Source organism: Halichoerus grypus, chromosome 2 (genome assembly GCF_964656455.1).
Source record: "Halichoerus grypus chromosome 2, mHalGry1.hap1.1, whole genome shotgun sequence".
NCBI classification, from domain to species: Eukaryota; Metazoa; Chordata; class Mammalia; order Carnivora; family Phocidae; genus Halichoerus; species Halichoerus grypus.
In genome coordinates, this window is record NC_135713.1 from 185229424 (window position 1) to 185255020 (window position 25597).

Genomic DNA, 25597 nt, shown 5'->3' on the forward strand with positions numbered 1-25597 from the left:
TAGCTCCTTTGTTAGGCTCAATGCTATAGAAAGCACCTATGGCGCTTTCTAAACACACAGATGGCTGATCCCACTCCCAATCTGATGAATAACAATCATAGCTGCTGTTGACTTCTATGTTAGGCGTTGCACTAAATGCTTTGTTACAGATTTTCTCACTTCATCCCCGCAACAACTTCATGAGTAGGTATTACTCTATACCAACTGTGGACACTAGAACACAAGAGATTCCGGATTTTGCCTGAAGTTAGTGGACCATACGCAGTGGAAGTGAGCTAGGGAGCCAGGCTATCTAATTCCAAAGTCCAGGTTCTTAACTCTAAGGTCTGCCCTAGTCAGAATCGCTGCGTGTGACTCCAACAGGTAGGCTCCATTAGAGCTGATGGGCTGTGTTTCATGCTCAATTTGGAAGGTTTGGGGCCGACTCAGCGCCTGGCCCAGAGCAGGCGGCCGTGAGCACTGGCCGGCAGCCGGAGGTTGGGTGGCGGCGGGCGGCAGCCGCGCTAAAACGCGAGGGTCCGAGGCGCCCACGTGAGTGGGGAGCGCGCCGCCGACAACCAGGCCGCGCCTCCGCGTCCGCGCTCGCCCGTCCTCCCGGCCGCGGGGCTTCGCCGGGCTTCTCCACGCCCGGCCACCAGAGGAAGGCGGGGCCGCTGCGCCCCGCGGCAGGAAGTCGGCGCGTAGCTTCCGGCGCGCGGAGATGACGCGCGGCCGGCGCTTCCGCGTTGGGAGCCGGCGGCGGATCCCGGGACGCGGAGACCCGGAGACCCGGGGTCCCGGCTGGGGGGCGGCCCCCGGGCCCAGGGCGGGGATGCATCGCCGCGGGGTGGGAGCCGGCGCCATCGCCAAGAAGAAGCTTGCCGAGGTGAGGGGAAGAAGGCCGACCCACAGCCATCCCCGACCCGAGAGAGATCGAAAGTCTCGGAGCAGAGCTCTGTACCCTCAAATCGCGCCCCATCAGAAGCTGACACGGGCTCCTCGGGTCCCGGGGAACGGAGTTTCTTCAGCTTCCGGTGGATTGGAATGTCAGCATCCCCAGATCCACCAGCCCTTTCCCCCGCGTCCCCGAATATGACTGCAGACGGGCCGTCTGTTTTACTTCCTCATCCCTCTCCCTAAGAAAAACCATTTAAGAGAGATCCTCCTCTTTTCATACTTCGTCGGAGGCAGTACAAGTGGGAGCCCCCAGCGCCCACTCTCAACTCACGCTGGTCTCTTTGTCTGACAGGCCAAGTATAAGGAGCGAGGCACTGTCTTGGCTGAGGACCAGCTGGCCCAGGTGAGTCGGTTGGAGGGCTCCAGGCAGGGAGGGAGACCCGACAAGGCTGGGCGGGACACCTTTGATGTAAACTAGATTGTTTGGATTGAACTAAAAATAGGGTATTTGGCAAATCTCAGTTTCTGGGCTGCTCAGATCGTTTACGGGGACTTGCTAATAACCGTGATAGCTAGCATCTTTTGAGTCATTCCATGCTTTTATCTATGTCCCAGGCACGTGTCCATTTTCTTTACATGCACTATCTTGTTCATCCTGACGATCCTACCAGGAGGGAACTCTATTCTTCCCAGTTTAGAATTGAGGACATTCAGGTGGTTTATCCAAGATTACCTGGGTAGTAGGTGGTAGAGCGGTTTGATTTAGGTCTTTGGGGGCTTTCACTTGAAGTGCCTAAGAATAAGGTGAAAATACTGCTTAACCTGTGTGGCCCATCACCACCACCGACACACCCGGGTGCGTACCAGAAGTGTGTGTCAGCGATGGGATGCGGGGCCTGCGGTTTCCTTTTCTGTACGTGCCCTGAGTTTACTCAGTTACTGGGACTGGTAAAGAAGAGGAGGAAACAAGCAAGGAAATGGATCCTTGTACTGAGGAAAGATAGTAGACAGTGCTCTTCAGAAGCTCCCACTCAGGGGTGTCTGAGTCTTGGTTTCGGCTCAGGTCGTGCTCTCATGGTGGTGGGACTGAGCCCCGTGTTGGGCTTCTCCATCAGCGGGGAGTGTGCTTGAGATTCTCCTCTTTGTGCCCTTCCTGCTTGTGCTCTCTCTCTCCCCACTCCTCTCTAAAATAAATAAATATTGGGGCGCCTGGGTGGCTCAGTCGTTAAGCGTCTGCCTTCGGCTCAGGTCATGATCCCAGGGTCCTGGGATCGAGCCCCGCATCGGGCTCCCTGCTCGGCGGGAAGCCTGCTTCTCCCTCTCCGACTCCCTCTGCTTGTGTTCCCTCTCTCGCTGTGTCTCTCTCTGTCAAAGAAATAAAATCTTAAAAAAATATATATTTATTTATTAAAAAAAATCTCCCACTCGTAGGGGAGGTGACATACAGGAATCAACTGGAAATGGTGATTATAATGTTTAAGTTTATAATATGTAGCAGACGAGGAGATGTTGGGCCAGGAGTGGTTACTCTTGGTGGGTGGAACATAGGCTTTGTTAATTAGGGAAAGAGAAGGAATACTCCTTCAGAAATCAGAAGGAATACTCCTTCAGAAATCAGAAAATCCCCAAACCATTTGTATTTAGTTTTGGAATATAATCTGGTAGACCCACCCCTCCCTTTGGGATTCTTTATTTGGAGTTAATTCCCAAGAAGGTCCATGACTGAAAGATTCAACAATCACTGCACACGTAATTCATACCAGGCTTCCTTTTTCTCCTGTGTAACCTTTCTGTTAGTGGCTGAAGATTTCTTTTTTTCTGAATGCTGCATTCTCTCATTTTTTTTTTTTTTTTTAAAGATTTTATTTATTTGAGACAGAGAGAATGAGAGAGAGAGAGCACATGAGAGGGGGGGAGGGTCAGAGGGAGAAGCAGGCTCCCTGCCGAGCAGGGAGCCCGATGCGGGACTCGATCCAGGGACTCCAGGATCATGACCTGAGCCGAAGGCAGTCGCTTAACCAACTGAGCCACCCAGGCGCCCATGCATTCTCTCATTTTTTTAAGACAAAATGGATTCTGGGGTGCATCTTCAATCTAGTAACAGTTTTTCTGGGGGAAAAAAAAAAGTATCACATTAGATATGCATGCTGATTGTTAGATGCATCCTGACTTTAGAACAGGAACATGTGAGAAAAAAAAATGTGTGTTTTATTTTTCATTATCTTTAAAAGATTTTATTTATGTTTTAAAGATTTATTTATTTATTTTAGAGAGAGAGTGTGCAGGTGGGAAGGGGTAGAGGGAGAGGGAGAGTGAGTCTTAAGCGGACTCCAAGGTGAGTGCAGAGCCTGAGGTGGGGCTCAATCTCACAACCCCGAGAGCATGACCTGAGCCGAAACCAAGAGTAGGACGCTTAACCTACTGAGCCACTCAGGTGCCCCCAAAGATTTTTATTTATTTATTTTATTTTATTTTTAAGATTTTATTTATTTGCGAGAGAGAGAATGAGAGACAGAGAGCATGAGAGGGAGGAGGGTCAGAGGGAGAAGCAGACTCCCCGCTGAGCAGGGAGCCCGATGTGGGACTCGATCCCGGGACTCCAGGATCATGACCTGAGCCGAAGGCAGTCGCTTAACCAACTGAGCCACCCAGGCGCCCTTTATTTATTTATTTTAAAGATTTTATTTATTTTTTGACAGAGATTGACACAGTGAGAGAGGGAACACAAGCAGGGGGAGTGGGAGAAGGGGAAGCAGGCTTCCCGCGGAGCAGGGAGCCCGATGTGGGGCTCGATCCCAGGACCCTGGGATCATGACCTGAGCCGAAGGCAGACGCTCAACGACTGAGCCACCCATGCGCCCCCAAAGATTTTATTTTTAAGTAATCTCTATACCCAACATGGGGCTCAAACTCAAAACCCTGAGATCAAGAGTTGCATGCTCTACGACCGAGTGAACAAGCCAGGTGCCCCCAAAAATGTGTGTTTTAGAATTGAGGAAACATTATGGCATCCCAATCCAGCTGACAACAGAACCATGAAGGAAAGGTAGGGATAAAAAGAGAGGGAACAATAGGGTGCCTGGGTGGCTCAGTTGGTTGGGCGTCCGACTCTTGGTTTTGGCTCAGGTTGTGATCTCATCATGCCCCCAGTCGGGTTCGGTGCTCAGTGGAGAGTCTTCTTGAAGATCTCTCCCTCTGCCCCTCCCCCCACTCGTGCATGTGCATTCTCTCTCTCTCTCAAATAGATAAATCTTAAAAAAAAAAAAAAAAAAAAAAAAATCCTAAACTAAAGGGAACAAGAAAGAGCATCATGGTAGGCCTGGCGGAGATAGGTTATTTCAGCCCTTGCCCTGCCACTGGGCCAGGAACTTAATTTTTGGCATCAGATTGTCACTTGGCCGGGCTGCCCCTAATCTCGCCCTGGTCCACCTTACAGATGTCGAAGCAGTTGGACATGTTCAGGAGCAACCTGGAGGAATTCGCCAGCAAGCACAAGCAGGAGATCCGGAAGAATCCCGAGTTCCGGGTGCAGTTCCAGGACATGTGTGCCACCATTGGGGTGGACCCTCTGGCCTGTAAGGAGCTGTCCACAGGGCTGTGGTGTTCTCGTAGGGCTCCGGAGGGGCGGAAGCTCATCTGGCTGTCACTACTGTGGCTAGGGCCCCTTCTAGAAGGGCCTGCAGGGAGAGCCAGCGGCTGTTGTCTCCAGGGAGTGCCCAGCAGGATGGCTGAGTGCGCAGGGGGATTGGGAAGCTGGAGACACTGGCCGCGGGCTAGTAGCCAGGGTACGGGCCTTCCCGTGAGGGACCTCCAGTGGAGTTTCTGAACGGCTATTTCTCCCTTTATTAAAAAGATAATTTAGTTTTAATGAAAGTAGCATGTAATCATGGAGTCAGTCAATAAAGGAGAAAAAAGGGAAAGAGAAAGTACAAGTCTTCTGACCCTGTCCCACAGTGGCAGAGATAAAATATTAACAGTCTAAGATAGCTTTCTGGACACGTTCATCCTATTTATAAACTTTTTTTTTTAACATATCAGATCATGCTATAATTACTACTCTGTAACCTGCATTTTTTTACCCAGACAGCTGTTGTCTTCAGTGGATTTTTGAATGCCCGGTCTGCATATCGTTTCTCTCAGCCTTGTCTAGATCCTATGTCCCATTATATTTCACTGTATAATTTGGGAAAGGAAGGCTCATTTTTATAGTGTTCTGAGCCGGAATTCGCCAAATAGAAATGCCTTTTAGATTGCCCACCTGTCCGAGCCTGGTTTTTAGGAGGAATTTCCAAGAGTCCAACTGTCTTGAGGATCCTGAGTAGTAAATGGAGCCCCAGGACTTAGGCTAGGCAGGGAAGGCTTCCTACAGGATAGGTGTTTTAATCTAGCTTTGAAAGAAAAGGAAGGATAGAAAATAACCTATAACCTGCTTTTGTTTTTCTATTTTTCAGCTGGAAAAGGATTTTGGTCTGAGATGCTAGGTGTGGGGGATTTCTATTACGAGCTGGGTGTCCAGATTATTGAAGTATGCCTGGCCCTGAAGCACCGGAATGGAGGTGAGGCTGGCTGAGTCCTGCACACTGGGCTTTGGACTTCTCAGAGGGAGAAAACCTTGAAAGGTGATCTTTTCCATCCTGTAGTCTGCGGGCCAATAAGATCTTGAGAACCTGTTAGGTCTTCAGAAGCATCTTAGTGGCTTCATGTGGTTGAAAAATGGAATTACCTGAATGATTGTCTCTATTCCCTAGAGATCTTCGCCCAGGAAGGTCTTAGCCCCTGGTTATTACAGAAAATAATAGGGAGGTAGGAAATAGGCCTTTTCCCCTGATAAACAACACGTCCAGGTTATGATTTTATCATTAGTAACTATGTATCCTGGCACTCCAAGGTGGGGTGGTGCCAAGTTTCTAGGCTCCCCAAAACGTGACCTAAAAATGGTCATCCAGTGGTGTCATCTTAATAAAGCACTTCGAATGGTCTGTGTTGAAGTTAGAAAGAAAACTTAAAACCAGTTATAAATCATTGGTCGTAAATAGATACGGCCTTGATGTTAAGAGCGCCTTTATAGTTCTTCAGAGATGATGCTGCCCCTGTTTTTTGTATTTCTGTTTTGGGTTGCTTTGGCTGAGCCATAAAGGTAATGCTCCATCTGCTTTCCTCCCCGCTCCCCTAGGTCTGATAACTCTAGAGGAACTGCATCAACAGGTGTTAAGAGGAAGGGGCAAGTTCGCGCAAGACGTCAGCCAGTAGGTCTTACGCCTTCCAACCCCGTAGAGTACAGAAAGGTCTTTACAAATCAGATGGAAATCTTTTCTCTTTACCACTCGCATGTGTAGGCTACTTTTGGGATCATTTTTGTTCCTCTTTATGATCAGAAAACATGTTTTTTAGAAAACAAAATACAGAGATATAAAGAACCAAAAGCCACCCGTTATTTCTCAACTGAGAGATTACAACTGTTGACATTTTGGTGTATTTTCTTCTAAGCATCTTTTTTTCATGTGTACGCATGTATTGTTACTATTTTTTTTTTTTTTTTTAACATACTTGGGGCTTAATCTTCAGATTATTTGAGGTCAAGGAGATTAGCGCAGGCACTGAGAAAGGCTGGGGAACGGAGTGGGGGGTCAGAAGATGGGGTACAAATTGATCTGGTTCACCAGCCTGTGTGTGTGACTTCAGTTTGAGAAAAGGTTAAAAAAAAAGGCTTGTCAGTATGTGCGCTGGGTATAGGGTCTACACACTGTCTTGTGGGTTTTCTTTTTCCCTAATTCGAGTTAGTAGTTAACCGGAAACCAGATAACCGGCAGGACTGGGCCTGAATTTCCAAATGGCAATAATCAGCTGGGTTGCCGTCTGTAAAATGGATAAGCATTTTCTGTTTTGCCGTAGTTCACGCTGCTCCCTGTCTCTCGCATTTAGCTCATTCATGCACATTCCCCGATGGGCTCCCGTGGGCAGATTTTTGACGTATGTCCGGGGTTAGAAAGGTTTGCTGAGCGGAGAGCCCCGCACCCGTACTGTGTCCCGTGAGCGTCCCAGCACCGTCAGGTGCCCCTTGGCCTTACCTTTTTACTGATGTCACCGACCGGTGTGCAGCCTTTTGAGTCTTGTGTCAGGGTGTCCTGGCCCGGGGCAGAGCTGAGACACTGCGTCGTGGCTGGGTGTGGTGTGCCAGGGGTCCTTAAGCAGCTCTTCCTCACCTCAGAGACGACCTGATCAGGGCCATCAAGAAACTGAAGGCGCTGGGCACGGGCTTCGGCATCATCCCTGTGGGCGGCACCTACCTCATTCAGTCTGTTCCGGCTGAGCTCAACATGGATCACACAGTGGTGCTGCAGCTGGCCGAGGTACTGGTCTGCCTTCTGGGGGCGGGGGGCGCCTGTGTGTGTCGGGGGGTGGGGGGGGGACAGTCTGAGTAACTGCAGTCTTCCGCTGAGACTGTCCAGCAGACGCACGACTCAGACCTGTGCTTGTTTAGAAGCCGTTTATTGATCAGCTACAGCGCGAAGCACCGGCCGGGCCGTGGGGGTAGAACGACCGGCACCATACAGCTCCTGCTCCCGGGGAGCTTACAGTCTAGAGGGGCAGCCAGCCATGCACACAGCGAACCGGATTTTCTTGGGTAGACAAGATTCTTTGAGGTCTTCAGAATATTACTTTCTGTATGGGCTCCTCGATACAAAGGTTTCCTCCTGTTTGCCATTGCCGTTACTCAGCATGCCTTAAGCACATCCCCTCTTCCCCCAAGTTCTCATCCTGGGTTTAGGGAAGACACGTTCAGTTTTCTTAATTCGATAATGTAGAACAAAACTAAGTAAGGAGGGGCTTTTCTCATTGGGGGATGAGTAAGGTGAGGCAGGGAACTGTCACCATTTCTTCCTGTCAGTTAATTATTCTGAATCTTGTCATATTCTGAAGTTCTCTGAGAGGGTCTAAATTAATATTTTAGTACCAGGGACCCCACTTTTTAAGACTGAACCCCCCCTCCCCCCACTTCTGTCACCCTGAAAGTCGCTTCTCTGTCTTTGCTGGGACTTCTGAACATTCTTTTTCTGTGCTCTTAGGCTTCAAGGGCAGTTCTTCCTCCTGTCTGGGGTCAGTCCGTTGTTGCCGGGCAGGTGCTGGGTTCTCAGGGAAAGTCCACTGTTAACTGACCCCCCGGTTCCTCCTTCCTTCAGAAAAATGGCTACGTGACCGTCAGTGATATCAAAGCCAGTCTTAAATGGGAGACGGAGCGAGCGCGGCAAGTGCTGGTATGTGAATTTTGGAATGGCCCAGAAGAGATGGGCCCCAGATGGGTGGAGGTGTGTGGGTAGGTAGCACTCCGGCAGAAACTTCAGCCTTGCAGGCTGCTGTCACCACAGAGAAGCAAGCCCCGCGTTCCCGAGGTGCCGCTGAGTTCCAGCTCAGAGGCAGGCTTCTAAGTGCGCTGTAGGCAAGTCACCAAAACCCCTTGTCTCCCCGACCTGTGGAGCCTGGACAGACAGTTCCTACAGTTTGTCTCGGAAGTAACACTGTTAATACGGAGTGAAGGGAACTGTTACCTGCTTAATTACGTACCCATACTTATCTACGATTATACGGTATACGAGATAGTGAGCGTTTTATATATACAGATGTCATGGTACGAAGGAAAGGCCGATGTGAAGGAGTAGCAGCAGGAGAATGTAACCCTGGCTTTTAATACCTTCTTCCTTATCCAGGCAATTAAACTATACACTTAGGTGTATAGCAGGGTAACATAAACGTCTCTTTAATGCTACCAGGCACAAGCGAGCATGTTTCCAGCCGCAGGAACTGCGAGTCCCTTCTAAACTAATAGAGTCCTTCTGTTAATTTCTCCATAGAGGTTCACCCACAAGTTAACGGGAAATGTAATGACAACAGTGGTCTCCATTCTGCTTCAGGGAAATGGGACCGGGGCCTTGCTTCACGCCATGGGGCAGACGTCTCTGCGGCCCCACGTCCCTCCTGCGACGCCCCCCGCACCTTGTCTTTACCCTCTTTCCTAGCGGCACAGGTTAAGTGATTCAGTGGCATTTTTTGCACCTCAGGCCAAGGTCAGGGCCAAGGAGAACCCGGAATTCCAGTTGGGTTGTGTAACTACGTGAAGGCATTCGTGTAGATTTAGTCTGAAAACCCCACTGAAGCCAAAATGGTTTGTCCGCCCCACAGGAACTCCGTCTTCATAAATGACTGCCTCCTTTTCCCTCCAGGAACACCTGCTGAAGGAAGGGCTGGCCTGGCTGGACCTGCAGGCCCCAGGGGAGGCCCACTACTGGCTGCCGGCTCTCTTCACTGACCTCTACTCCCAGGAGATTACAGCCGAGGAGGCCAGAGAAGCCCTCCCCTGACTCCGCGAGTGCAGAAGGGGCCCCCCGCTGCAGGCAGGGACAGGGCGGAGCTGCTGGCGAATAAAACCTGAATCACTTTTTTCTTTTTTGAAAAGAAAGAAAAAGTTCCAAGTTTTTTCTCTCCTCAAGACTCTTCACCCATTATTTTATTTTATTTTAAAGTGCCTTCACATTGCATCTTTATTGGAGAAAACCTCATTTTATCCAGTAAGGATAACCTGAGTAACAGAGAACAGTGAGCGTGTACGAAATGACCTGACGGGTCATCTACAAGTTCACGGTAGAGCTGGGTCTACAACAAAGGTGGTCTGTCTCCTGGCTGGACAGTCTAGTCTCTCTGTAGCCCTGGGACATATATTACAGCCCATTAATTCAAACCTTGTCCTTATAAAAACGTTTATCTCAAATGAGCAGACCCTGATGGACCAGTAGATAATAGCCACTCGTCCAGTCTCCTCCAGCTTCCTCTAGAGCTTCCAGGTTCTGACAGACTTGGCCGAGTGTGAAGGAAGTAGAGGTCAAAGTTAGTTAGATGGTGGTTAGAGGCAAGAATCAATGGGTGGACAGAGTCGTCCTCGAGTTCCGCACCAGCTCCCCTCCTGTGCTGATCGCTAGAACCCTCGGGCCTTAGCGGCGGTTAGGGCGTCATTTACTGAACACCTACCCTGGACCATCTTCTGGACCCTTAATCCTCACGGCCACTTGCACCGGTTCAGGGAGTAGGTTCTCACTGTCTCAGGTGAGGAACTGAAGTAGTTCACCGGGGGCCACCAGCTTCAGAAGCAAAGCGAAGAGCCAGAGCCTAAGTCCAGTGCCGCACGGGCCTTCACTTTCCTGCATCCTGGCTCGGCCCGGCCCAGGCTGGCCGGGTATCTCGGACCGTCTTCCTAGCCGCGGGGTCAGCCGAGAGGAAAAGGCTCTGCGCCTGAAAGCCAGAGCCCTTCTTTAGCAAGTAGGGAAGGAAGGTGGCTGTATGAAGCTGTCTTCGTCATCTGAATGCTAAATTCCTAAGAGCTGGTTTAGTACCAGAAATCTGAAAACCCAGTGGGGTTTGGATTATCCAGAACTTAAAGACGCCCTTTCCTTACCCAGAGATACAGTCTAGATCTGCCTGTCCTTGGAGGACATGCTCCCTTCCCAGTTTGTGAAGAAGGGGCTCTTTGGAAGCAACTGAGCCCAAGATGGCATTCCTCTCCTTGACTGCCAGAGGTGGTCTCAAAAAAGGCCCTTCTACTTCTGGCTGGCAGGAGACTCGGCCCCGGCAGCCCTGCTTCCACCCGTGTCCTGTAACCGGAGTTTCCAGCCTCCAGACAAGGCATCGAGCACTTTCTCCCTGACAGTTTCAGACCTAGGTGAGAGGTATGGTTGTTGAGAATCCCAGTCTCCCTTGACACAAACCCTCCCACACCCAAGGCGCTTCCTCCTTCTGCCAAAACAAACTTTATTGCACCAAAAAGAAAAAAAAAAAAACTTCATTTATGTACAGTCAGATATAAAGACATCTCTTTTGACTCCTGTGCATATATTTCCTCAACTCAAGATTAGGGCATAAAAGTCAGGCAGGTACGCCAGACATGCTCTGCCCATGGCAGGGCCAAGGAGAGGATTGTCACTTGAAAGTGGGAACACTTAAATGGATGACAGACAACCACTGGACCAACAGACCAAGGGCATTCTTCTAAGCCCTGTGCTTGCTCTGGGAATGGAAGAGGGAAATTGGAAGCAGGGTCCCTTTTTGAGTCTCCTCGTTAGGAGACCCAGCCTTAGGTATCTGAGATAAACTTCCGTTCCCCAAGCCTACTTCCTATCCAGTTTGTTTGCTTCCTGCCCTCCCAAGTCGGACATTCTCCTTTGTGCCCAACCCCTTCCGAACTCCCCCCGGGAAGTCCCACGACCTACAGGCAGAGGCCTCCATAGCAGCGGGCAGGGCAGGCCCAAGTCATCCTCTCCCGGACACTGGCCCGATGCTGACTGAGGCCCTGCGGCACATGGATCGCCAACACCCCACTGGGAGCCATAACAGTAAGAATCTGGAAAGTATGGGGAGAACACACCAAAAAGGGGAAGGCTGGATTCCCTCAGTGCCCAGTACCACAGGGCGCCTAAAGCACATTTTTCTGAGCCAACCAGTTAAAGGATCACTGCAGCTAGATAGAAGCAACACAGCCAGGCAAACACCCATCCGAGCCGGTGACAGAGCAGCTGGGAGGGCGGGGAGGGGAAGAGGCAAGAGAAGTGGAGGAGCCCAGAGTCCCAGCCCCAACCCCTCTGCCACTGGCCAAGCCTTGCTCCCCCCAAGTTCCTGGGCATTGAAGTGAGGGGGAGGGGTGGGAGGGACTAGAGGCCGGGGTGAAAATACACAAGGACAGCCAAACAAAACACAACAGGACTAGCATCAGTCTCCCCACTGCACCCCGCCCCCAGGAGAAATACCCTCATCGTGGCTAGCATTCAGGAACATCTGTAAGAGACTATTCTATGTAGTGGCTCTCATCCCCCACACACAGCAACTGGCTGCGTTGGGAACTTTTCAAATCAGTGATTGTGGGAACAAAATCAGCTTCTCATGGTGCCTGCGCAGGCTTTACCAGGACCTTGGTTCAGTCCCAGTCACATTTACCTTCTGTCTTAAATCTAGAAATGGGCGAGGCAATGGGGGGGCAGAGGAGAAAGGTGCTCAGGTGCTAGGTAAAGCTTACTGATCAGCAGCCTAGACTCCACCACTGTTCCTTCTCTTTGGTCTGTCTAGAACAGTGACTATAAATTAGGAAAAACAAAATTATGCTGGCCCATGGGAAGTAATGGGAGAAGAGGCAGGGAGGAAAAGGGCATTGGGAAGCCCTGCTTCAAGACTGCAGACAGACAGACAACCACCCAGACTGCTTGTGTCACAGACAGCCCCCCACCCAAAGCCCCCTTCCAGAGATCCCCATCAATCATTTGGGCACACTCCCTCTTGGAATTACAGTTTCTGCCTCCCACCTACCCCTAAGGAGCTGGCCCTGTGGAGAGGTGTGTCGGTTGGTTGGTTTTTGCCAGAGGCCCCTGCCCTAGCTGCTCCTGTGTAGGTACCTTGGCCCCTGCTATGGGATGAACACAGCCCCAGATGCTCGAGAGCCAGGGAGGTCGGATCAGGAACAGCCTCCCCACTCCCACACCCTGGGATCCGAGCTTGCTTGGTTCTTGCCATCTTGCAGGATGACGTCACGTTTGGAGGGAGATACACAGTGCCTCTCCGTCCCTGGGGTGGGGGGGAAGGGACTTTGCTGGGGCTCTTGAGTGGGGGGAGGGGAGAAGGGAGCAGGGTCTAAACCCTCAGGCTTCCGTGCAGGTCTGTCTCTGTCCCAGACGAACTGCTATCAGAGTCCATTTCGGCGTTCTCATTATGGAGCCTCTCCAGCACTTTCTGACGAATCAGTCCCAGGCGCATCAAGAGGGACTGGTAGTCAAAGTGGCCACGCTTCTCTCCAAAAGGGTCCTGTGGGGGAAAGGAGACAAGCGGGATGGAAGAGTCGAGTCTGGGTGGCTCACCCTAGAGAGAGCAGCTTCGGGCCCATGTTGGACACACGCTCAACTTCTGAGTCACGGGGGTAGAGAGGGTAGAGCACGGACAGACCCCTACAGCGGACAGCACACCCTCTGCTTGGGAGTAGTACGGCACGTCAACCACCCAGATGGGTCTGGCTTGGGCCAACATTAAAATGTGTTTTTGTTCCCTGAAAGCAAGCCACTATGCAGAAGAGGGTCACAGTAGGGGCGCCTGGGTGGCTCAGTGGTTAAGCATCTGCCTTCGGCTCAGGTCATGATCCCAGGGTCCTGGGATCAAGCCCCGCATCGGGCTCCCTGCTCAGCGGGAAGCCTGCTTCTCCCTCTCCCACTCCACCTGCTTGTGTTCCCTCTGTTGCTGTGTCTCTCTCTGCCAAATAAATAAATAAAATCTTTAAAAAGAAAAAAAAAAAAAAAGAAGAGGGTCACAGTAAAGGTGAGACAGGCAAGAAACAAATTCAAGACCAGAGCTGTGCCTGTATTTTCAATTAACTTCATAAAAACCATATAAGGGAAATATCACCCTTCTTTCCCTATATTCAAAAAGGAAAATTTGCTTTTCCAACATCACAGGCGAGTACGAACTCAGGAGTTCTGACTTCCCGATAAGCAGCCGTACGCTCTTCCAGAGACCTGTCACCACCTTCCTGTCTGCTTTGTAGCTATCACTCCAGAGCCACCCAGCCTTGATCCTAGTCCTTGTCATTCTACATCAAACATCTCCAAACGTTTTGTGCTAACTGTCCTTAAATCTTAAAAATCTCAAGAATAACGAAGGGCTGGAGTGGAGGGCATAAACACAAGGAACGTAAAATGCTATACAGAGAATATGGCAGCAAAGGGGCACACGGCCAGGGATTGGACAAGTGGAGACCTCTTGAGTCACAAAAAGGTACACGATTTTTCCCTCTCACATTCTGCTTCTCCTTCCACACTTCTGCCCACACATCACCCTCATGATCAGGGACCAGTGAACACAAGTCAGTCACTGTGACTACAGCCCACGCTTTTCGCTTCCGAGGGTTACATTCCCCACAGGCTGAACTCCACACTTACTCTGGAGCTGTCAATTTTTCAAATCTTCCTTTTTTCATCCTTGGCTCCATTTCCACCCACTTCCCTCCTCCCCAGACACTGCTCTTCCCTTTCCTTCTCTCATCACGAGTTATTTTTCCTCCACAGAGTGAATATTGGAAATGCTTTTGAATACCAGCAATGAGAATTCCTGGGGAATGAACCATGGCAGGCATCATGGACTCTGCAAAAGGGGTCAGGAACAAGTTAATGCTGAGCTGGCCTTGCCCTTTGAGGTTTTGTTTTTGTTTTTGTTTTTTTTTAAAGCAATCTCCAGACCCAACATGGGGCTCAAACTTCTAACCCTGGGATCAATAGTCACATGCTCTTCCAATGAAGCCAGCCAGGCGCCCCTGCCCTTTGAGTTTTAATGTGGCAGATGGGTGGGAAGTCCCTGAAGGAAGGACAGGGAAACTACCATTTCTAAGCAGCAGCTGAGGAAAGAAGACATTTATTCCTACTGCTGCTACTGGGGCCTGGGTGGGGGAAGCGGCTCAGGAAGAGCTGGAGAGAACCTTCCTCAGTAGTTCATCCAAGTCAGCACGATTCTAAGCAAGACCACCAGTAAATGATCCAAAAGACACAACAACTGGTCCTTCAGGACAGGGGGAGTCTCACCCTCTTACCAACCAGGTCTTTTATATTTGAACCCATTTACAATTTGGTTTAATAAGAATCTTTTTTTTTTTTTAAGTAGGCTCCATGCCCAACGTGGGGCTTGAACTCACGACCTTGAGATCAAGAGTCACACGCTCTACTGACTGAGCCAGCCAGATGCCCCAAGAATCTCCTCTTTAAAACAAGCCTAAATCCTGCATTCCTATTGGAAGTGGAAGCACATTTCTCCAGTGGAGGCAGAAAGTAAACAACTGCATACTATCTTTGTAACAGGAATCTTTCAACATATACCACCACATACCCAGGGTTTCCCTAGCCTCGTTCTCTGAGCACCCACCCCTCGGAGCTAGGGACCGAACTCAACAGAGGACTCACCCTTATCATCACTAAGATTCTGAGAGGGCTGAATGTTCTTGGTTGGAAAAGACTACTAAGAAGGGAAGGCATTCCAGGTTAGAAAGCAGGACGGTTCAGACTCTACTCATGAGCACCTAGTTTATGGTAAGATTGAGAAGCAACTCCACATGAGTTAGGCAAGTCGGTCTCCTCTCTGGGCCGCAGTGACTTAAATGAACCAAGTTCCTTTTGGCTCTGAATTCTCTGAGAGACGCAGATGCTCTCCGTCGGGGGGGATTTTAAGTGGCCTGCTGCGAGGCCTCTTGAGTCGGCGGCAGGGGCTGCATTACCTGCATAGTCTGGCCTTGAAGGTGCAGGCGGTCTTTGCAAGCCACCTCATAGAAGTCGTAATACTCCAGGAAGGACTTCTCCATCACCCCTCTGGAAAACAAGCAGCAAAGCTTAAGTTAGTGGGTAAGTGGTGGGGAAGGGATCAACCCTTCACCCTCTAACCTTACTGTCCAATTAGAGTTCCCAAGCCCAGATTTGCTATCTCACAAAGACCTTTTTTTTTTTTAATGATTTCAGAGAGAGAGAGAGAGAGCACGAGGGGCAGAGGGAGAGCAAATCTCAAGCAGACTCTCTGCTGAGTGTGGAGCCCGACTCGGGGCTCGACCTCACGGCCCGAGCTGAAACCAAGAGTCGGACCTCTACTGACTGGGTCACCCATGTGCCCCCCTCACAAAGATCTTTCAATGGAAAATGTCAAAAAGAACAGCTGACAGCCCAAGGCTGATTTCTCTTATACCTTAGGGATTATTAAAGGAGGGTGACTGTTAATACAGATCATTTGAATCCCAACTTCAACTCATGACTCAATCTCATTTGTTTTCCATAGGCCATCCCTAATCCCAGACCTTACTCAAAATTCTTCCAGAAGTTTGTTTCAATAACTCTGACTTTGTTCATCTAGTCTGAACACTTACGAATAAACTCGAACACTGAGAAGTGGATTCACATTATGAAGGGCTCTACACCTCATGTGGCTACAGAACAAAGAAGGATCTTCAATAGGTCCAGGCTCTTATCAAACTAGGGGCTCCCTAAGGGTATGGACTATGTCTTTCCCACTGGGCTTGGCACTCTTCTAGAACAGAGCAGCTCTCTGAACTTCCTCGAGACCCTCAGCCACCACTCCTGGAAAGCACGGACTACAGCTTTCATTTTTCTGTATCTCCCCTGGTGCCCAACAGTGGATTTTGCCCCAAAGGTTCTCAAAGGTATGAACCAGCTAAGTCTCCAACAGGAACACCAAGTGCCAAGTGGGTGCTCTTGGCACACACATACCGTAAGGGCTCAGGGCAGGGGCACTTCCCTTCCATCATGTCACAGACCGCCACTCTGATGGTCTCATGCCGGATACATTCATTGTAATTTTTGCTGTCTCCTGGATGTCTCTCCTGTAATGTAACAGACACCAGAGTGTCCAAGTGCAAAATTTAGGCAAAGAGAAAAATCAACAGGAGGAGACTTCAGGATTAATATGGGGCACGTGACCCAAGTAAACAAACCTAGAAGATACCTATCCAACTATGGCAGATCCATGAAGAGCAACTGAGTTTTTATTTTTGAGATCATTCACCTCCTCCCATGCATGCGAATACCCATCCTCTGTTACAGGTCACCCATATTGTAAGCAGCAAACTAGAAATTTTTTTCCTAAGGCTGAACTGAGAGGCCTCTGAGGTAAAGACTGGATGGGAAAGAACCAAATGTTAAGAATGGTGGTGGGACAAAACGGTAAACGTGACATTAGGAGTCTCAGTTAAAAACCCTATAAATATCTGGATGCTTCCCAGCTAACTCCTTTTTATGTCTGCAGGGTTCCATCATCACTGAGAGAAATTACTATGAATCTATCAGAAGTAGAACTTGAAGTTTCCAAAAGAAAACTCCAACGCTGATTGAGAAAGCCACTATGAAAGTGGGGTACAGACGGAAGGGAGTACAGTCTTCCATCCTTTAACCCCTCCTTTACTCTTCAATGCTCCTCCTACCACCAACCCGGCAACCAGAACCTTGGCCTCTGACTAAAACACACCATGAACAGAAAAGACATACACACCCTCAGTCTGCTACCATGGTCTCCAAAATGCACCACCGTGAGATCACAGGGGTGCTGTGGGATATGTTTAACTTTTTGAAGAAAACCACAGTATTCACCACCTGTCAAACACCATGGAAACTACAAGCTTGAGCTCAGTGGGTCAGTTCTGATGTTAAACTGCATTATAGTCTTTTCGATGACACATTATCTTTGTGAAGCTGGACTGTCAATCACTATGTTGATAAATAGCAGGTAGCATATGAGAATAGTGGGGAAGAGAAGTGAGGGTGGTGGATCCGATCGGATTCCGAGATCTTCAAAGTTGTGTGGTGCCTGACAAGTGTACCCTTTCTGTCTTTAAGCCATTTTAGTTATTTAAGGAAGAAGTGAGTTGTCTGGACCTAACTGCTGAAGAAACGAACAGCTGGGCACTTCCTTCTGCCTGGGGAGCTGTGAAAAAGCCACCTAGATACCAGGGACTGTGAACCAATAATGTTTGGGAGTATTAAGAATAAAAATCGCATCTCTTGAATTGCCAAACAAAGGAAGACCTTAAAATCAGCTCCTTGGTTAGCCAATGAGGCCCTTTTCCATTTCTACCTAATCCTAAAATCAAATATACTGTTTGTTTGGAAAGGTGGTTTTGGGAATAACTTTTGTTCACTCTCAAAGGATATTTCCCATTGTTCCGGTCTATAAATGAACCATCAGTGTTAGCATTATCTCAAATAATTTAAAAATGAGTTAAACTGTTTTAATCACCTAGACAGAACTGTTATCTTTGGGGATTATCACTGGAACTCTTTCCCTGTACTTCTGAGTAATCCTGGAAGGCATTTTGGAACAATGGAAAAACTCTCAGCTCCATGGCAAATATTGGATTCTACCATTATCTATGTATCTTTGTGAAAGTTAATTGACCTCTCCGTGTCACCATTACCTCATCTGAAAATGGGGATAATATTTACCCCAAGTTAGTAATCTCTGCACCCAACATGGGGCTCAAACTCACGACCCCAAGATCAAGAGCTGTCTGCTCTTCCAACTGAGCCAGCCAGGCGCCCCTGCCCAAGTCAGTGTAAAGGTTAAATGAGATAATATATATGACAATCTGGCCGTGGCTGGCGTACAGCATAACCCCTGGAAAATGCAACTTTCCTCTCCCTTCTCTTCGGCAGCGTTGACTAAAATATTCTTGCCCTACTAGCTAATGACTAGCCCCTCTGGCTGTTCCAGTTAACAGCACCTTGTGACTCTGGAAGAACCCCCGGCTGGGCAGTGGTCACTACAGAAAGCACCTCAGGGGATTACTGGGAGAATGGACACATACAGAAGAACCCACTGGTTGCCAACAGCCCCCAAAATCAAACTTAGAGTTAATTTCCAGAGGACTCCACTGATTCCCACCTTGTAGATTAACCCACGTCAAATGAAAATAACCTAACAGTGTTATTTTAACTTACACGGAAAAAAAAGTCATTTTTAAGGAGCACACATACCAGCTCCTTTTTTCTCCTATGGTGACATTAAACAAACAAACAAACAGGACCCTTAAGCAGACCTATCAGAGCTCTTCAAACTCAGTACTCCACTCCCCAGCTGGCCCCCCTGGCCTTACCTGCTCAAAGCCAGGCTCATTGTGATAGGGGTTCTCAGTCATTAAGGACTGGATGGAGATGAGCACGGAAGAGATGCTCTGGGCTGGGCTCCAGGCAGGGCCAGTCCACGTACTGCAAAACACAGCAGAGGGAGGGAAGAGGGTGAGGCCGAGAGCGATGGTGAAGGCCACCACAGAAAGACTAGTGCACCAGCACCCTGGGGCCTGGCAGCACCCCCGTCAGTGAGTCAACTTTCTCTTTCACTATTAATGCTCTGGAATTTCCCAGCCTGTCTCACCCTCATTCACCAGAAATCAGTCAACTGCCTAATCCTCTTATCAAGTGGGACAAAAGAAAAGAGGGTAAAGCAAGCAAGATAACTTTGAAGGGATTTTCATTGGCCTAGGAAAGAAACAGTAGCTAGGGAAGGTTCCATTCATCAAAATGGAAGAAATAAAGTAAGAAAACCGCACCAAAGGCAGTCTAAGTGTTAACCTCAGCAGATCCCGGAGCTTGCTTATTTACGGGTGGTGAAGGAGTTAGTGGGGAGACAGAAGCTGAGCACAGAGGTGCAGGGGAGCCTGAAGCCATCTGGTTAGAGGCCATGTGGTGGGGCTGATGTTCAGGGATCCTGCTCTGTATCCAGCCCCCAAAGAGTGTCAGATTCTCTGAAGACTACAGAACTCTGCCAAAGGACAGGAAGGGAGTAAGGGTCAGACCCATGGAGGGTCTGAAATAATATATGGAAACCATCCTGAATAAAAGAGAAGCACCAGAATTGCTCCTCTCTTCCATATACCCGACCGAGTCCTGGGAGGAGGAGCACAGCTTGGACATTAAAGACATTTTAGCTCAATTAATTGAAGAGATGGCACCTGATCTGGAAGCTGAACACAACCTAGGCCAGGATTGGCTTGCTCAAGTTCACTGGCCAGTTCCCTTTCCCTGCTACACTCGAGGAGAGTCCAGTTAAGCAAGCTCATCATCATCATCATCATCAAGGCTTGCTCTTCCGAGCCTCTCAGCCTGCTCCCCTCAGCTCTGCTCCTCCAGGAACGCCAGACTCTGCGCTAAGACTTCACATATTCGGGGAGGCAAGCCAACAAGATACATTTTTATTACATTTCTTTTGTCAGTAAGGCAGCCCCAATCTTTTTTTCTAGGTAGGGAGGAAAGGACTGAGGCTGACAGAGCAAATAGTCAACTAAGAACACACGGGAATCTTCTACCCTGTGATTCCTCATGGTCAAAATTCAACTTGAGGGTAGCTTCTCCTTTTCCACCCAACACGCTTCTGCCACTTTTACCCCACCATCTTACTTCCCCTGGTTCTACTGTGAGCTGATGTTTGTTCGAAATAGTTTTATACTGGCCTAATGGGAACCTAGAACAGAAACACCGTCGCGCACGGGTGTCCTACAGAAACAAGTGAGTATCCTCACCGCTGTGGGCTACACATACCGCTGTCCTACCAGCAGAGACAAATACCCTAACAACATAAAGGACCCCTTTAAGAACAACCTCCTTCGAAGGACTTCCTCATTGCCACCATCACAGAACAGATCCCTGGACCAGGGAGATTAAGAAAATAAATAAATAAAATAAATCATGCCTCCAGTTTGGGTCTGCTGCCTCTTCCCCCCACATACTCGGAAACATGCTGGACAAGAAAGAAAACAGCACCACCAGTTTGGGCGACTTTCCCAACTTCAACCTGCACTTGTTCTCTGCTCTGGGGCAATTCAGACCACATGAACAAGACCGATCCAGAAGACGTTAGAAGACATTTCCATTCTGAATTTTTAACCCCCAAAGGAAATTAAAAGGGAACGAATGAGAACCGCATGAAGCAAAATCTCAGTAGCACCCAGATACAAAATGTACTTGAAACCCATGTTTCTTATCTGATGTGATTTCCAACCTCAGACATTTTTCATTCAGTTGTTAAAATATCATAATCATCCTCATCACCACCACCGCCTCCAAAGCCACTCATTGAGAGACTCAGAAACAAGACACCCACAATCTTAAATGGCACAGATCTGCAGCCTTTCTCAACCTGTTCGGGAGAGAATTAAGCCCTGATGCCCCGAGGAAGTGGTTCTCAAGCTGGAGCGTGCACCAGCAGCACCGGAGGGTTTGTAAGACACAGACTGCTGGGCCTCTACCCCTAGAGTTTCTGATACAGGAAGTCGAGGGTGGAACCCCAGAATCTGTAGGGCCACAAACTCCTGGGTGCTGCTGCTGCTCAGGGAGAATCACTTCACTAAGGCGTCCATCGTAGGTCATAAATGAACTTCTCTCTTCCGCACCGAGAATGGCGCCAGTCGCGTACCACCCCAGGGAGAACTGAGGAAACAGTCACCCCGACCGTTTTCTGTGCTTCCAACGATGAACGCTGGTTGACAAAGGCTGGCCTGGAGCAGAGTCATTTGCTAACAACCAACTTGGCCCCTTAAAAGAGTCTCCTCTTACCCTAGAATACTCAAGCAGACTTTCCCATTGCGGTAGAAGTTGGGGTTAAACCTCACTGTGTTATTGCCCGTTGTCATCAGTTTGACCCGAGGTGGGTGGATGGGATAGTCGGGCGGACACCGAAACACGAACAGGAAGAAACCCCCTTCATAAGGAGTGTCAAATGGGCCTGTGATCAATGCATGAATCTGCAAAATAAAACCCAATCTCAAAATTGTGAGGTGATGTCCCATCCCAACCCCTCCTGGCTTCCACGGGCTACCCACACCAGAAGCAGGACCTTCAGCCGGCATTCATATTCCGTATCCTCACCATGCAGGATAAACAGCCTGTACTCACTCATACTGATACATATGCTTGGAATTTTAAGAAATCCCATTACGGTGGAGTGGCATCTTACTCGGGGGTTACATTCTAAAGTTAGAGCCCAAGGTGAAAATTGAATCTAATCAAAAATCACCCTTGAGTGTCCCTTAAAACTCCCCGACAGCATGGTTTTTCTTTAGATTTCCCTCATCTGTGTTATTTATATATATATATAAATATAAATATATATATATATATAACACAAATCTAGATGGAACACCACTGCGTAAATTAAAATATGCACCTGTAAAATATTATCCTAGCATGTTTAATTTGAAGAAACGAATATATATCTTTACTGAGCACGTCTGTTTGGATGTGCCTAGGTTAAACATGCCTATGATGTGCATGTGGCACAAAGGGGAGGTAAGATGAATGGAAAAGAGCAAAGGGATTGGAGGCCACCGCAGCAGTGCCAGGAACAGTGCAGAGCTGAGGGTCCTGATGGAGGCCCTGGGTGTCTGCTGCCTCCGCAGAGGATCAAACCTACTGCTGTGTCAAAGATATAAAGAAAAACAGGAAAATTCAGGGTCCATTTGGGGCCCTTAAACCATCCTCAGAAATTTCCCCAACACTGTTGGTTAACTTAAAAAAAAAAAAATCGGCAGCATTGAAAACAGAACGCTAAACTCTTTTCCTCCAGCCACGATTACTGAGCAAGCTTTCCCTTCCTGAAAGGAGGAAAACCTGAACTGACTGTTATATTTCTTCTCCCACAAAGGCTGCGAGGCAGTCCAGTCTGCTCAGAATTTAAACAGCAAGACGAAAAAGGACCTGCAATCCAATGCCTCAGTCCCTACTTTGCCCTGGTGGCACCCCAGATTATCTTTTAGCCCTCAGTCATCTGGAATAGCAAGCTCAAATGGCATCACAGGACATCAATTCTGGGACCCTAGGGACTAGCATATTAACACTAATGCTTGACTGAGGACAAGATGTCCCAGGAAAAACATTTCCAACCACATAAAAAGAAAAAAATCAATTTACAGGGAAACTTATTTGAAACAAAATAGATATACCAACAATACAATGTCTGAACTTTTACTGTAAGAAACTTTAAACTATGGAGAGTTTTCCTTTAAACAATATTAGATTTAGGAAATCTGATTTCTTCCCAACATCAGTTTAAGTGAAAATTCACTTCCGAGGGTAGAGCACTCAATGACAGAGAAGCTAGGTATCTAAGCCGGGGGAATTTCAGCTTCTCTGTGTTTGTGTGTGGAGGACAAGACAGGAATGGTCTTTGGGGTGGAAAGGATATTCAAAAGCAACCAGTAAAGACAGGAGCCTGAACAAGGCCCTTTGAGTATAAACTCTGTTCATTCAGGTCTGCCCCATCCCCAATCTTCGCTGCATTTGATTTACAGCACCATACTTAAGTGTTCAGAGTGACAGGATGGGGGAAGAATTGGGTAGTAAAATGAACAGGATGACTATCATTTATCGGCCTAACTGGAGCATTTTTTAAGAGTGAAAGAGTGGCCTGGTAATAGTTAAGCTGGGACAAGAGGCATAAACGGGGATTTTCCAAGTCAACCAGACCTACTGGCACCCGAATAAAAGACACCTGTTCAAGGCTCTGCTCCACCTCACTGTGTGACCTTGGGCAAGCCACTTATTCTCTTGGGATCTTGATTTATTCATTTATGTAATCAGAGATGTGAGCTGGATAATCTTTTAGGATCTTCCAACTTTCTGGGCCCAATTTCCCAATAGCCCCCACCCCCCTCCAAGTTACATACCTTAGTCATGTCAACAGTATCAGGTACAACGAACATTCCTGGAGGAGGCTCCTTATAAATGGACATGATATCCCTGTATAACACCAAGAGGAGGTGGGGAAGGGAGTGAGGGAGAGGAGAAAAAAGGGGAATCCCTTGAGCAGGACAGTTGTTATCACCTCAGTGAGGCCAGGGTTTGAGAAAGTGGTGCTTGGTACCACAAACGTCTGCACTATCTTGTTGGCTGAGAAATCTCAGCTGAGTACTTGTCAGGCAAGCAGAGAGCAAATTATTATCAAAAGGGCATTGTTTCCTCAGGGGGAGGGGGAAAAAATCAGAGATCCCAATGGCATCAGATGTCACCCTGGAAAAGCCACATCCCATTTACTCTCTCTTCCTCCCACAGGGCAATTCATTCACTCCCACCTCCGAGATTCCCAGGTACTACGACTGAATGCTAAATGAAGACTGTTCAGTAACTGGGAAGACATAATCAACTCCACTAAAAAAGCGAATCCCATAAACAGTGGACCGTTGCTGGCAAGGGGATTCTATGAAGCAAGTGAGCTAGCAAGGAGCAATCAGGGTCTTCCTGCCCATGGCACCAACAGGACAGAGATCTCTTCAGATTGGAGAGGGTACCCTCTGACATTGCTGAAGTCTCACATCTGAAAGATGACATGCAGTGGCTACTACAAATGAAAGGATTTGTAGGTTGCATCGCACAATCTAGAATGCATCCATTGTGAACGAGGGTCTAAAGAACATTCTAGGTGGGAAAAGACTTGGTAGGGTACATAGAGATGTAAAGTGCAAACAAGTGATTGGCAGAACTCAAAGGTAACAGTCAGGATTGGCAGACTGAAGGGGATGGAGGACAGGAGTAGAGGGGAGTGCTGAGGTTCTGAAGTTAGAGGTGGCGACCCTGATGGACCCTAATGGAGCTGGTGTCTGTGTCGGGCACTGGGCCACGTACTTTACATACAATGAGCTATGTAATTGCTATTACAATCTCGAAAGGTAGGTAGAGACATGTGAAGGGACTTGGAGCCTGGGTGGGGGCGGGGGAGGGTGAGATTACCTAGATGAGGATGGCTGCAGTGGAGGGGCACAGGGAGAGGCAGAGACTGGTCATCAGGAAACCGTTTTCAGGATTAACAGCAGCTAAAAAGCACTACTCTTTTCCTATGTAATAGGCACTACGCTAAGCATTTTTGCAGAAACATTATCTATTAAATGATAGGATCTAAGATCAGTCACCCAAAAAATAAGCACAGAAAGGACTTGGCCTTTGTTCCTATATTTGAATTAGGTATATTTACTTCAGAAAAGTAAACCAAATGACCGAGAGAGAAAAAAAATACAAAAGTGTTGAGTGGGATAATACAAGCCAGAGTGAGACTGGGGGGAGAAAGCCTGCATTCCTGGAACAGGTGTGAGAGTGGATAGCTTTAGGGTTCTGAAGAAGTGGTTCAAGGGGAGATTGCGGGTATGTGAGGGAAGCGATCTAGACTTGAGGAAAAGGCTTGAGGAGATGGGGAATAAAAAGAAAGGTTGGCCTCGACTCTGAAGCCACGAAAAGCAAGCTCTATGTGTGTTACAAACGGGGCTCTGGAGGAGACGACGCGGGGGGGGGGGCAATGGGTGGGGCCTCCGGGCAGCATCTAGCAAGGCTGGGGTGGGGAAGGGGGGAGAGAGGCGGCGCGGAAGGCGGGAGGGGGTGTTGCTGAAGCGCGAAAGGGTCGGGTTTCGGGCGGGAGGTATGGGGGAGGGTGTCGGGCACCGAGACGGAGGGCTCAAGGGAGGTAGCCGAGGGGCGGGGTCGGACCTGGGCACGCGAGGAGGGATTTGGTGCGTGTGGAGCTGCGGGCGGGGGGGGGGGTGGGGTACAGGGGACTTGGATCGCGACGCTTCGGGCTGGCAAGACGTGGGCCTTGGAGCTGGGCCTCCGCGAGGGAAGCGCGGAGGCAGCGGGCGGGGGGGGGGTGTAGTGGGAAAGGGGGGGCGGGGAAGGTCGAGCCCCGGAGCTCGGGGCTGGGGGAGGAAAAACCCCGGCTCACCGCTTGATCCGAAGTAGACACTGCGGCGCGGTTCGTTCGCCGTCCCAGTCGGAGCTGAGTGTGGGGTCCCAGTGGCTAAGCAGCGCGGCCCCGTGGGCAGCGGCCGAGGGCGGGAGCCCGGGCAGCGGAGCCAGGCCGCTCCCCGGCCCCCCGGCCCCGCCCGCCGCCGCCGCCGCCGCCCACACATCCGGCAGGAAAGGCGGCCCGAACCCGCTGCCGCTAACGCCAACAACACCGGCGACACCGCTCGCCCCGGGGCCCGCCGCCCCGGCGCCCGCCGTCGCCGTCGCCGCCTCCTCAGTTGGACTCTCCGCCATCGCTGCTTCGCTTCCGGGACTGCTCGGCAGCACGTCCGCCGACCAGAGCGGCCGCTGCTCCCTCCCGCTCCCGCACCACCGAGAGCCGGGCCAGAGTGTCCCCACCCTCGGCTTCCACAGCCCGGGCGGCGCTGGCTCCGCCCACC

At 49.4% G+C, this 25597-nt stretch overlaps 2 protein-coding genes across 2 annotated transcripts; one reads left to right on the top strand and one right to left on the bottom strand.

The window, feature by feature from the left end:
- Positions 1-703: 703 nt before the first annotated feature.
- On the top strand, positions 704-9356 carry SNF8 (SNF8 subunit of ESCRT-II). The gene is made up of 8 exons (XM_036095301.2): positions 704-865; positions 1229-1279; positions 4313-4451; positions 5328-5432; positions 6050-6122; positions 7085-7226; positions 8058-8132; positions 9096-9356. Exons 1-8 carry the CDS (start codon positions 812-814, stop codon positions 9231-9233), a joined length of 777 nt encoding a protein of 258 aa, XP_035951194.1. The 5' UTR covers positions 704-811; the 3' UTR covers positions 9234-9356.
- Positions 9357-10657: 1301 nt separating this feature from the next.
- On the bottom strand, positions 10658-25573 carry UBE2Z (ubiquitin conjugating enzyme E2 Z). The gene is made up of 7 exons (XM_078065616.1): positions 25135-25573; positions 23096-23168; positions 20988-21175; positions 18533-18644; positions 16155-16267; positions 15158-15248; positions 10658-12711 (listed from the first exon to the last, which is right to left on the bottom strand). The coding sequence occupies exons 1-7, from the start codon at positions 25449-25451 to the stop codon at positions 12541-12543; spliced, it is 1065 nt and encodes a 354-aa protein (XP_077921742.1). The 5' UTR covers positions 25452-25573; the 3' UTR covers positions 10658-12540.
- Between the last annotated feature and the right edge of the window lie 24 nt (positions 25574-25597).

Bases quoted from the DNA above. Each gene is read 5' to 3' on its own strand.
- SNF8 (XM_036095301.2), top strand. From the start codon at position 812: ATGCATCGCCGCGGGGTGGGAGCCGGCGCCATCGCCAAGAAGAAGCTT. The intron at 7,227-8,057 runs GTACTGGTCTGC...TCCTTCCTTCAG, and splicing joins TGGTGCTGCAGCTGGCCGAG to AAAAATGGCTACGTGACCGT. The intron at 8,133-9,095 runs GTATGTGAATTT...TTTTCCCTCCAG, and splicing joins AGCGAGCGCGGCAAGTGCTG to GAACACCTGCTGAAGGAAGG.
- UBE2Z (XM_078065616.1), bottom strand. From the start codon at position 25,451: ATGGCGGAGAGTCCAACTGAGGAGGCGGCGACGGCGACGGCGGGCGCC. The intron at 18,645-20,987 runs GTAAGAGGAGAC...TGTGTTTTGCAG, and splicing joins GTCTGCTTGAGTATTCTAGG to TACGTGGACTGGCCCTGCCT. The intron at 12,712-15,157 runs GTAATGCAGCCC...TTTCCCCCACAG, and splicing joins TTCAAGGCCAGACTATGCAG to GACCCTTTTGGAGAGAAGCG.